Source organism: Papilio xuthus, unplaced genomic scaffold, assembly GCF_000836235.2.
Source record: "Papilio xuthus unplaced genomic scaffold, Pxut_1.1 DF827777.1, whole genome shotgun sequence".
In the NCBI taxonomy this organism is placed as follows: domain Eukaryota; kingdom Metazoa; phylum Arthropoda; class Insecta; order Lepidoptera; family Papilionidae; genus Papilio; species Papilio xuthus.
Window position 1 is genome coordinate 3,266,851 of NW_013530872.1, and position 13,602 is coordinate 3,280,452.

The 13,602-nt window shown below is 31.9% G+C and overlaps 2 protein-coding genes across 2 annotated transcripts in view; one reads left to right on the top strand and one right to left on the bottom strand.

Annotated features, from left to right (window-relative positions):
- uif (sushi, von Willebrand factor type A, EGF and pentraxin domain-containing protein uif) overlaps positions 1-6,314 on the top strand; it is a 67,020-nt gene extending 60,706 nt beyond the window's left edge. Inside the window, exons 32-36 of the mRNA XM_013309258.1 lie at positions 135-259; positions 1,909-2,059; positions 4,247-4,445; positions 4,580-4,905; positions 5,241-6,314. Of these exons, the coding sequence (XP_013164712.1) occupies positions 135-259; positions 1,909-2,059; positions 4,247-4,445; positions 4,580-4,905; positions 5,241-5,272 (833 nt within the window). The 3' untranslated portion in view covers positions 5,273-6,314. The remainder of the gene's footprint in view (positions 1-134; positions 260-1,908; positions 2,060-4,246; positions 4,446-4,579; positions 4,906-5,240) is intronic.
- Positions 6,315-7,584: 1,270 nt separating this feature from the next.
- Psat1 (phosphoserine aminotransferase) lies at positions 7,585-13,215 on the bottom strand. Its single transcript, XM_013309678.1, has 8 exons — positions 13,003-13,215; positions 12,803-12,933; positions 10,689-10,804; positions 10,220-10,381; positions 9,914-10,008; positions 9,415-9,584; positions 8,153-8,419; positions 7,585-7,791 (listed from the first exon to the last, which is right to left on the bottom strand). The coding sequence occupies exons 1-8, from the start codon at positions 13,051-13,053 to the stop codon at positions 7,686-7,688; spliced, it is 1,098 nt and encodes a 365-aa protein (XP_013165132.1). The 5' UTR covers positions 13,054-13,215; the 3' UTR covers positions 7,585-7,685.
- Between the last annotated feature and the right edge of the window lie 387 nt (positions 13,216-13,602).

Here is a 13,602-nt window from a genome sequence, read left to right on the forward strand (position 1 = left end):
AAGTTTATATGATTTTACTGCGGATTTCCACTACCAAAACATTGATAAATTTGAATTTACAATATATCTTTGTATGAATGTTTCGCCAGTAAAGTATAATAAAACTAAAGTATTAATTATCGTTTAATTTCCAGGTTTATATCTCAACGTAACATTGAACACGTGTATACAATGCAAGAAGGGAACTTATCAGTCGGAAGCTCAACAAACTCTGTGCATACCCTGTCCTATCAACACCAGTACTAGAGGTCCTGGAGCGGTATGTATAATAATATAATTAAATTTTATCGAATACCAACAAATCAATAAAACATAGAAATATTTTTCATTACTAAAAATGGCGTCAACTGCGTCTCCAGTTAATGGTAGCGTGATCTCAAAGACTTCAATTTGTTTTTAATTATAAGACTGGGCATAACGATTTCTATTCATGAGTACGCTTTAAAATGCATTTAGTACGTCATGCTTAAGATTTAGTTATGTATTGTTAATATACTGGACAGAAATCCGATAACACCAACTTTACTAACGTAAAAATATTTTATTTACAAATAACTTTAAAACAACTAGCTATTAAAAGTTTTAATTATTCTACAAAAAAACATTCAAGACATTTTTATCAAATTACCTGTTTATAAAAATCAGCTGTCAATATTTCATAAAGAATTTTCTAATATCTTCAGCATTCTTTTGCGAAAAATGCGACAAGAATATTAAGAAAAAAAATGTTAGCTAATTAAGTCGTTTGTTAGTAAGTTTGTCTGGCGAGTTGTAGGCGTCGACAAATTCGGAAACGAATGTATAATTAATGATACCGTCGTGTTATTTATCATGTTTAAATTACAATTATTAAGAGTTTCGTTGCATAACAAATATTTATTGAATCCCGTTTGAATATGTTAAGCTGGGCTTTCGATGTCCTATTGACCATAAATAATTTTTCACGTGAATATAAAATTTTAAAATAAATCCGATTCTAATCCAATCAAAATCTGTGAAAATGAAACTTAACGTACGTAACATTTTTATTATTTACTAGCCGTCGTTAATAACCTATGTTCTTCCAGATTCTTCTGAATCAATGCCAAATTTCAGCAAGATGTATTTAGCGGTTCTCGATTTACTTTTTAACGAACATCCATCCGTAAACTCCATCATTCACATTAGTAAGATTATATTCAAGCCAGCGATACAAACAAAAGTTTCTAACAATTCGTCGAATGATAAAGTTTTGAGCTGAATACAAATATTCTCCTCCTGAAACCCACGAAAGTTATTAACAGTATTGAAGTCTCACCGTAACTCTATTGTTAGAGTTACAACCTTCCTAACCTGATAACAGGAACAATTACCACCCTAACTCTCACATAATGCGGGACACTTCGGTAACCGTCTTTGAAGTAGCACAATACAGTACAAAGTTATTATTGCCACTTGATAAAGTTTATAATAAGATATAAATATTCATATATTTACTGTTATAACATTAGATGCTAATCAAAACAAAGAAATCGCCAATTATTATTAAAAAAACTCATAGCCGTAGCAAAGACGATAGACAAAACTGACTTTATCTCTTAGGAATCTATCCTAATAGGTAATACTAGCTGTTGCCCGCAAATCCGTCCGCGCGGTATAAAACTATTGGTCGCAGCGTAATGTTATATAACTTACAGCCTTCATCTATAAATGGACTATCCAACAAAAAAAGATTTTTTCAAATCGGACAAGTAGTTCCTAAGATTAACGCGTTTAAACCAACAAACAAATTCTTCCGCTTTATAATATTAGTATAGAATTAAGATAAATGATACACTTAATTACTAACCAAATCCTTACTCCAGCACAACTAACGCGCACGCACACATCTATGTATATATGAGTTTAACAATGTGTATTTATGTTTAGACGTCGGAGGCTGATTGCACGAACCCGTGTGAGATGAGCGGTCCAGAGATGCACTGCGATGAGAACGCGTACTGTCTGCTCTTGCCAGAGACCAGCGAGTTCAAATGCCAGTGCAAACCCGGCTTTAATGGCACCGGCAAAATATGTATAGGTAAGTACTATCTGACGACCGTGACTTTATCCTCGCAGTATTTAAATAGTACGCTACTGACGCTATTCAAATCTGTAATCTTTGTTCAAAATTTCATAAAGATTCGTACAGCCGTTTTGGAGTTACGTGTCAAAATATTATAAAATGATACTTACTTAAGTGAACACGTTCAATGCTACCGGAATTGCCAAGTTTGTCTAGTTTAGAACGTAAATTCATATTGGCATTGAATGTGTTAACATACCGTATAAAAATATTAAGAATAGTAATATTATTAAATAATCTTAATCTGTCAACTAAATAATGATTATAAGCTTGTCGTATCTCAAACATTAACAAACTTTAAAAGCGTACAGCCACAACGTTGCCGAAGAAATCCAGTATAATCCGAACCCCTTTGCAATTATTATTGTAATCCTTCAGCTAAGTCCGCTTGATTGCCTTCAAAGCTTACAAACGCCTTTGAGAACTTTGCATAATTTTAAACGTCGCTCCTTTATAACTTACGACTTTGTAAAAGAAACGAAATATTCAATAGACTAACTAAATAATAATCAATTTGAAGTAACTTGCTTAAGGACAATAGAATTTGAACTAGTCAGTATGCGCGATAAATCTATACCAAATTAGAACCTGAATTATTTCAAACTTAATAATTCAGTTACAATTAAAGTTAAATTATTCAAACTTTCGTGAGACATTATACTAAACTGATATATAAACACGGCTAAACATTCACGTATATTCGTCCGGTGGCGGCACACGAGTGGTAACTCATCCCGATGAAGGGCCCCCGATAGGCTCGAAACTAGTCGGTGCCGCCACCGGACGAATTGTGAGAATTGTGTTATTTTTTAATTATTTATCAACACAACACAAATTGGCATGACAAAGAACTATTATTTGTAATATGCAGACAATGAACTAAATTTCCCAAGTGTTTACATTACACATTTACAAATAGAAAAGCAAGAGAATAGTTGACCATCGGCAAAGATGATTGGTGTTTCTGTTTTCTCATACATAATATAATAACTATCTATAGGTGCCAGTGTGGCGAGCTAGTGATGGAAAATGAATACTGCTGTGTGTTCTAGTCACGCGTTTGATGTCCAAAATATATTCACAAACACAGATTATGAGATTAAAAATAAAGCTTTTTGAGTTGCTAATCTGTTGTCCACTTATTGGTATAGATGGCGCTGTAGCGCCACAGTCAATATTATCTTGGGCTTTTAGGTATTCACTACAAAGAGTTGCCTTCCTGCAGTATATTTAAAGTAATCCTATAATTTGTTTTGTTTAATTTCCTTTCATACTTTTTAGTGCGTATAATAAAAATTCTACATTTAAAAGGTCCTATCAGTTTGTAAAATATCAATAATTGAGGAAAAGTATACCACTCTTCTTGTCTCCAAATAAATTTCGTATCTTAATAATATTTGTTTTATATACAAGTTTGGCAATACACTATCACTATAGAAAGGCTTACCGGCTTAACAATATGCCGAGGTTTATTCAGCGGGGATCGATACATCTATATGCAAATATGATTCGCATCAAATGCACAGCTGAACCGTGGAACCAATACACGAACTACCAACATTTATATTCAAACACTGGCCGTAGTAATCTTTAAATATAGACAATACAACCTAATAAAATACAAAAAAGTTAACATTTTTAGGTTATAGCCTTCATACAAAACATATGCTTCTTGATATCCGTATCCGTGCTTGAATGTTTATAATCAAATTAACTTTAACGTACCTAATTCTTTATAGCTTATTTTTTTGTGCAGTCACGCACTTAATTTAGTGTTTGAGAAATTTGCATTTCACACTAGAATAGTCAGCACATAACATAAAATATTTATGATAATTTTGAATTAAAATTTTTAAATGCACAAATAAAATTATTTATTAAAGGATCTTGAAATTTGAAACGTTGTGTAAAGAAGTTTAATTAATATTGTATAAAGGAAAAGACACAAAAATTGAAACAATGACATATTTTTTTATCACTTGAACTCTATAAAATTCAAACTCTCTTCAAAAATATAAAAGCAACACAACTAATGCCATCTGCGATAACATTATGTGTCTGGTTTTAGTTTATAATTACCACCGAAAGATGGCGTTGTTTTAAAATTTGATGTATTAATAATTTTTTCGCTTTTTTGCATAGACGTATGCCTGGACTACTGCGACAACGGTGGTGAATGTGTTAAAGACGCGAGAGGCGAGCCGTCTTGCAGATGTACCGGCTCATTCACTGGCCGACATTGCCGTGACAAGAGTGAATTCGCATACATCGCTAGTGGAGTCGCCGGGGGAGTCATCTTCATTATATTCCTTGTACTGCTTGTTTGGATGATATGTGCCAGGTAAATACACCTATGTACTAAACAAATATCTATCTAACATATGAAAAGAGTTATATCTCATAAGATGTCATATAACATAGTCTGTCTACCATGAAAACTCACTCGCCACTTTCTAATAATTTAACAATCAACAGGTCAACAAAGAAGAAGGAACCAAAGAAGACATTAACACCAGCTATCGACCAAAACGGCTCCCAAGTCAACTTCTATTACGGAGCACACACACCCTACGCGGAATCCATAGCACCTTCGCATCACTCGACATACGCACATTACTACGACGATGAAGAAGACGGCTGGGAGATGCCAAACTTTTACAATGAAACGTACATGAAGGAGAGTTTACATAACGGTATGAGTGGCAAGATGAACAGCTTAGCGAGGTCCAATGCTAGTATTTATGGCACCAAGGAGGATCTATATGACAGACTAAAGAGGCACGCGTATCCGGGTAAGAAAGGTCAGTATTTTTTTGCACTTAGTTTAGTGCACATATCCTTTTTAATGCAGCTTATCACTTAGCTATTGCTTTTTCTTGCATGTCTCGTCCCATGTCAATGAAACCTAACTGTGAGCTTCCACTGTCAAAAGAATTTTATTGAAACAAAAACACATACGGCAGTGAAAATTCGCGGTTAGAAAAACACTTGGTACATAAATTACCTACGTGGTGTTAAAAATAGCACTTACTATTTTTAATTTAATTATTTAAACACTTATGTATATATTTTTTGCTTTGTAATTAGTGAAATATAATTAGCAATTTAGGGTAATTGTATTATTTTTTGGTTCCAGACAAGAGTGACAGTGACAGCGAAGGTCAGTAAGCTGGTGACGACTGCGTGTTGTATTCTGGTCAAACTTATAGTACTGTATCGAATTAGTTTCATATTGTTGTATTTCGCTGTACTAATGCAATAATAATAGTACGTTATACTTGCGACGTTTCACACGACTGAGTTTTGATACAGTTGAATCTTGTACTCTTTTAGCTTTATTATTAATTTAAGATATTAAAAATAGAATGTGTATTAACACACTCACTGTTTATTTAAGCCCCACCAAAGTTCAATGAACTGTAATGTCAATAGTACAGATACTGAACTGACACCAATACATCATTTTTTTTTTAATTTTTTACAAAATATTTCGTGAACAGTTGAAAAACAGTGAATGTGTTGATGTTCTGAGATTACAATTTCAACGAAGAAAATGCTCAAGTAAGTATTTTTAGGCACAAAATGCCATACCAGATGACAGGGGAATTCCAAATCATAATTCTGATGTATCGAATTATACATTCCATTTTTATAATTGATGATAAAATGTAAATATAATGTTATGAATTGTATATTTATATAGACCTCAGTAGTCTCGTGGTGTTAGTTTTTAGTTTTTTTATTATTTTTAATCAATATTTTGTAATATTAGGTTGTGTGCACATTGTGCGTTAGGAAATGAAACAAAAATAAAAGAGTAATTTTTATGTCGAAACTCTTTGTATTATAATATACGTGAACTTTTTTTTATATTGTGTGAATGTATAGATGAAAAAATGTATAGATTTATATTTTTTTAATAATTAAGTGACGTTTATCGTTGTGTATACATATCTAACAGTACATTATTTTTATAAAATGTATCGAGAATTGTTTTTTTTTTATTTATATTAAATTACTTATAGGTTTTTATATAATTAAAATAAAATGTAATTTAACTCTTTTTACCTGTCCCTATGAAGTAAAACAATACTCAAAGTTTCCGCCGTGTTGTGACTTTTCGGTGGTTCATTATCCATCACAATTTACCACATTAGTGATTACGTTAACAGTAATTATATACAAAAGAAAATAAATTAATATGTATTTAGGTCTTGTGTTTTCTTTATCTGGGCAGCTGACCTAACCTGAAATATATAAAGTGGCAAAGATTAATAATTTCCAACAACCATTCTATTTTCATTTTACTTTTCTTCTATAGATAAAACAGTTTTCACACTGTCCGCGCGGAATTTAAAAAAAAAATATTTAGTGTTTTTTTTGTGATTGAATTGCCACTGTTTGCCTTGAGGAGGCATATACAGCTTCACCGGGCTTAAACAGTAGCCTATTCTTCCAGACTTTGTTCTACATCTGTGCCAAATTTCGGCAAAATCCATGCCGTTCCGGAGATACCTTCTAACAGACATTCATTCGTCTAAACTTTTGTTTTATAATATTAGTAAGATTGAATTAAAAAAATATTTATATAACCTATATTTTATCATCCTTCAGTAAATAAATATTCATAAACAAATCGAATAAACTAAAATAAATAATAATATGTAAGCTATCGATATAAGTGTGAGGTCAAAATGTTAAAACGTCATACAAATATTTGTTTTATTAAACTAAAAGACGCAACGTATATGCAAGTACATTTGTTCTTACACAAGCTTAACAGATAAGACTCTTGACCCAGTAATTAACGGCTACTCGTATGATGACACTCAAGAGAATATTAATCAATATCAAATATACTAAACAATAACTATCGTATTAGTTAACATTGTATCATAATAATGACGTAATTATATCACTAGCTGTCGCATGGGACTCCGTCCCCGCGGAATAAAAAAACTTAATTCAGCCTTTGTGTTCTTCACAAGTTTTTCCCAAAGTGGGCGATAACGCCCCCTTGTGGGCGCTGCAGGTCTCAAGTTGCGGGTTATAATAAAAGTTTCGTTTAGAATTCTCCGTTAATATACATATCATAATAATTAATTAATTTAATTTGAAGTTATAGTGGTTTTTAAATATGTTAAAATATGGGGGCGTTAAAAAAATATTTATTTTCAAAGTGGGCAGTAGACAAAATAAGTTTGGGAACCACTGATCTACACTAATGCCTAAATTCTCAGATCTAAAAAACATCCATCCATACATCCAAACATTCGCATTTATAATATTAGTAAGATGTTTTCCGATTTATTGCTAAAAGTTAGACATCTAATTCTTTTTGTTATCGGTACCATTTGCCAACGTAATTTTTCTAAATTGGTATTTCGTTTAAAATATTTCAGTCAATTTGGATGATTTAAAACTGTTAGTCCTTTTTGAATACACGATAATAAACAAAAAGAAATATAAATAAAACAAAATTAATTTATAAGAAAGTATATTTCCAATACACAGCCATTTTCTCATAAAAAACAATTTTAAAAAAATTTAAAAAATAAAAATATTCAACTTAAATAATAAATCACTTGGAATGTTGTTGATAGAACTCTCTCATGTAGCTGACGAGTGTTTCCACTTCCTCAACCGTCACGGCATTGTAAGTTGAAGCACGGATACCTCCCACCATACTGGAGAACAAAAATGTTAATAAAACACACAATTTTAATAGCCTGATCTATGACTTTATTTTAAACTGTCTTTGTCTTGGTAAAATTAAAAAAAAAACACGTTATAATTAAAAAGATTACCAACCAATATTTATTAAATCTAAAAACTCAGTATACAAAAAAATAGCGGGAAGTACAATTTTTAACCAATCGCCTGCGATTCCGTCTGCGCGGAATAAAAAAGAACTTAATTAATTACCTATATGTTCTTCAAGACTATGATCTGCCAAATTTCAGCGAGATCTGTATAGCCGGTCTGAAGATACCTTCAAACATCCATCCATCTATCAATATTTAAGTTTTATAAGTGAGAAACACTTACCGATGTCCTTTCAACTGTATAAGACCTCTGGCTTCTGCGCCCTTCAAGAATTCCTTCTCCAGCACATCATTACCTTCCGAGGAACCAATCCTGAATGGTATGTTCATCTTACTCCTCGAATTCTTTGCAACTGGAGCGTAGTAGAAACCGTTTGACTCTTCTATCATTTTGTATACCAATGAAGATTTCTTTGTCGCCATTTCAGCCATTTTATCCAAACCTCCCTTCCTCTCTATCCATTCAAGAACTCGACCCATTATATAAATACTGAAATAAACACGACGTAATTATTTAACTTAAACTAAAACTTATTTAATTGTACTCATGATTTAAAAAGAAAACATTCTTCAATTTTTATTTGTTTCACAGAAAAATTAAAAAAAAATCATCCATACATTCAAATATTCGCATTTATATTAGTAAGATTATAATCATAATAAAAAAAACACGTGAGTAATGACGAAATAAACGATCTATCATACGTTCGTAGATAACTTAAGAATAATTAAAGCGGTTATAACTAGTTTCAATCGCTAAAAATGCGATAGTCAATTGTCAAATAATTACAATCGAATTCTTTGAAAACGAATCAAAGAATTTGACTTTATCAGCAACTCTGTCCCCCCATGTTTAAAACATAACGCGAATAGCGAACTATTCAGTTATAGCCTGACTAAAAATATAAAAATCCTGAGAGCACTTCAATCAGCATCTTGAAAACATTACTTTCTAATGTTCCATGTTTTTATGCAATATTCGTGGCTTGCCATATTTCTAAAGTAGTTTTTCGCTTGGATTAGATATTAACAAAGCTGTAAATTGACTCATAATCAATTTTAAAAAAATATATTTAACCTTAACACTGGCCGATATCGTTGTTATCACACTTGGGAACAATGAAAAAAACGAATGAATGATAAGAAAATTTCCGATCACCAAACAAAGAGGTGACAAGCCTACTAAAGAAAATATCTTTACATATCTCATAACCAAACTACTTAAAATTAACGTACATTTGTCCCGATGTACGTATGTCTGTTAATTCTATATAAAATGAATATAAAACACCTATCGCCGAAAAGTAACAAACGATGAAATTTAAAAAAAAAACTGGCATCTTGAGTTTCTTGTACAATTTTGAGTTTCCACTGCCTGTACCTGTAAAAATCTTGTTGTCTCTATTTTTGCCAAGGGAATGAAAGGGATGACAGTATATTTCGTGCTGAATACAAGAAATGGAAACGTACGGTTGTGATACTTACGCAAACATAGGTGGTGTGTTCAGTATAGAATCATTCTTTGCTGTAATAGTCCAGTCGAAGATAGAAGGGCAAATTGGCAAAGCTTGATTCAAAAGATCTTCTCGTACTATGACGAGCGCGACTCCCGCTGTGCCAATGTTTTTCTGCGCACCACCGTAGATAACACCGAACTGAAAATGAAATAGGTTTTTCGATTACTAATAAAACGTATTTTCTTTTGTTTTTATGTATTTTAAATTCTCAAATATATGCAACCTTGAACTTGTACTTGTTAAATAATCCAATTTAAAAAATTGTTAAATTACTTTTGAAAAAATTAATTGATTTATATGCTCTTGTCTTTCATGTTTCAATACATCCTTAGTTTATAAAAAAATCATGCATGCACTTAACAGAGATAAATAAATATGCACATTCGTATTCAGAAAAAGCTTTTCAACGATGCAACACAATGAAAATATTTGTAAGATTTGGTACAAATGATTATCGTATAACTTACTTTAGAAACATCAATTTTCTTTGACATAAAATTAGAGGACATATCCGCAACTAAAGGCACGCCTTTTGTGTCCGGAATAAAGTCAAATTCCACTCCTGAAAAATAATTATTATGGTATGTAAGTTTGTATACAGTATGTGTCTATAAAAATATGACCAAAGATTCCATTACAGGTTAAGTATTGCATGAAGCAGTGACCAAATTTAGGTCCTGGCCACAAACACAAGAGAGACAGAGAAAGAAAGAAAAAAAATACAGAATACAGATTAAATATGTAATTACACGATATTAGATTATGCATCTTACCGTGAACAGTTTCGTTCGTGCAGATATGGACATAAGAGGCGTTTGGGTCAAGTTTCCATGTGGACACGTCTGGAATTCCCGTGTGACGATCCGTCGTTGGTAGTACTAAGTTCACTTTACCATACTTTTTCGCTTCCTTTGCAGCTTTTTCCGACCATGTACCTAGGGAGAAGATAAACAAATGAATTATGAGCAGCGGATGAATACTGAATAATACTGTTACTGGGTTTCATTCTTAAGGTGTCTACAGATTAGATCAAAATTGTTCAAGTTGCGTATTCAGGGTTAGAAAAAGTGCATTCGCTTCGAAGTGATTTCATAAGGAATTTCAAAAATATATGAAATTGACAGACGACAATCCCGTGTCTTATCGAAAGTTATTGTCAGTTCTATACATTTTGAAGTTCGCTATGGAATCGCCTCGAAGCGAATGCATTTCGTCTAACCCCGCTGATAGAACAATTATTACCTGTGACCACATAATCTGCGGTCCCTGTCCTGGATATCAAGTTAAGAGGCACCGCTGCAAACTGACCCTGACCTCCACCCGCCAAGAACAAGATCTTGTAGTTACTCGGTACATTTCTACAATGAATAACATTAGTTAACAATTGAAGACAACGCAAGGTTAGCGATATTACGTAAATCTAAATAAGGACAATTTAGCTTAGAAAACATTATTGTTACGTTTGTCCTTATTCTGATATAAATATCAAAACATGTGAATAACATAACGTTGTCTATTTAAGACTATTAATATTGTTTACTTTCGATAGTACCTCGACCATGAGATTATGTTCATGTTATATCATACTAGCTGTCGCCCACGACTCCGTCCTCTCGGGATTAAAAATAGATGTTGGCCGATTCTCAGACCTACTCAATATACTCACAAAATGAGATTTTCATGAGAATCGGTCAAGCCGTTTCGGAGAAGTATGAGAACGAAAATTGTGACACGAGAATTTTATATATAAGATTAGAGTATTGAAGCTTGTAAATAGTATTTCACACATAGTGACCCATGTCACAATTTGAACATCGAGTGAAACATTTATTGGTCGGAAGTTCGATCCTAATAACCGTTTCAAAATACCAAACTCTCTGTATAAAACATATCGTCATCCCTGTTATTATATTTAACAAAACAGTGATGAAAGTATGTTTTTAACGGAGACTTTCGTCTCATAAAACCACGGTAATAATAAAAGACTAACGTTTCAATTATTTTCATATGTATATATGAGTTTTTAGAACAAATTATATGTTATTTAATTTATGACAGGATACATTTTATTAGATTTAAGTTAACGTTACCGAAAATTCTAAAGCAACGCGAAAGCATGTTTACATATCATTATTTCAAATTATTCAGATTTATCATTTCCTAATTTACACTTAAATTTACGTATAAATGTAATAATTTACATAATAAAATAGATAACATTACAAAAGGGACTATCGATACGTGACCATAAAAATAATAACCGATTTAACAATCTTGATATTATTAGAAATGAGTTGTATCGATAAGCATTGTAATACATAATAGAGTAATTTAACAAATCATTAGCTTTAAAAATGTGTTAAGCACGAATAATACATCAAACTATAATAAAATTAATGTAACAAAAGTCGTCTGAATTTTAGTCATACTATAATAATGTTATAAATGCGAATGTTTGAATTGACGGATGGATGTGTGTTTGAAGATATCTCCAGAACAGCTGAACGGATCTTGATGAAATTTGGCATACATATAGAACAAGGTCTTGAAGAACATATAGACTACTATGTTTTTTTTTAATTCTGTGCGGAAGAAGTAGCGAGCGACCGCTAGTTTAATTATAAAAAATAAACACTTTAAAGTATTGTTAGAAATCACGAGTTAATTATTTAATCGGGTGGTTTAATAATTTTATAACAAGTGTCAATGGTAACATGGTTTTGAATTTCACTCTTCGTAAGACAATGTGATAAGCAGAACTTATCAAAATGCTTGTGACTAACAACCAAATACCCTTGTTTGTTTTTTACTTGTTATCTATTGCAAATCTGTATTCGTAAGGAGAACGAAGATAACAAAAAATAACATGTTTTCGAAGTTATCAGCTTTTAAAACGAATATCAGTAAAATATTAAAGATGTTTTCTTTATGAAGTCAATTTAACTTGGTTACTAAGTTCAATATAACTTAGATTTGATGTAGGTAAACCAATCTCTACGTATTTAATATCATAATCTATATACAGGGTTGTATATACTTAAATTCACTTCATACTTGGCTCGTATTCGCAGGGGCGTTTTTTTTAACTCGACGTTGGCGAATCTCATGCAGCTTTAAAATCAATGTAGTTTCCATAGCCTCAAAATGTAACACTGCGTGTAAACAAGTGTTGCGTTTTAAAAGCGTATACCGTATGAACAAATACATAGAAATGCATTTCTTCTATTTAATGTAATATTTAAAGTTTGGCAATGATTTAACTTTAAGTTGAAAAGTTATTTACAGTTACAGTTCATAAATAAAAGGGATAAGTACTTTTATTTATGGCCATGATCAAAACCATTAGTTTTACTTACAATAATCTTCTTACTACATCTTGTATTTCAGTATTCAATTTAAGGTAAGTCTGCGAACGGTGACTGGTTTCCAATAAACTAATTCCCGTGCCACCGAAATTGGTCAATTCGTCTTTTATTATTTCGTATACCTACAAAACACGCAGATTATAACACTCTGTATAAGAATTTATAGGTTATAATTTCTATTTGTAACTTACTTCTTCGGGTAATTTTGCCGGTCCGGCGCCGAAATTATGTATTTTCACCATGTTAAATTTATTAAAGTAAGTTACAATACAATGTGCACGAGCGCGTCGCTTGAAAACCAAGCCAGACTGGTTTCGAATAAGATAATTTAGGTATAGAAATATGCCGGTCTGACAGTGCGATCACTGAGGGCAAATACGTACAAGTATTATGTACGCAACGCAGCACTGTACTGTATTTATATTGTGGGTTATCGGACTTGTAATTGACACTAACATGTTTTACATATTATTTTTTGAACTCGTTAAACTTGTAACAATGGTAAAAATTACACATGTCCAGACAGTCCGGGCGAAAAACTTATTCTAATTTATGTTTTTAGTTGCTTTTCTCAACCTCTAACCAAGGATGGTACCTGCTGATTAATGGTTAATTAATTATTAGGCGTCTATCATAACTATTAAACTCTATCTACTACCTATTTTTCTTTTTACTTAAAGTGGTTTAAACGCGAGAGAGAGTTAGACTAACAATATTTTAAACATTTTATCCTGGTTATAATAATTAACGCTTATACCAAACCAATGAGGTTTATTTAGCGTTAAACATAT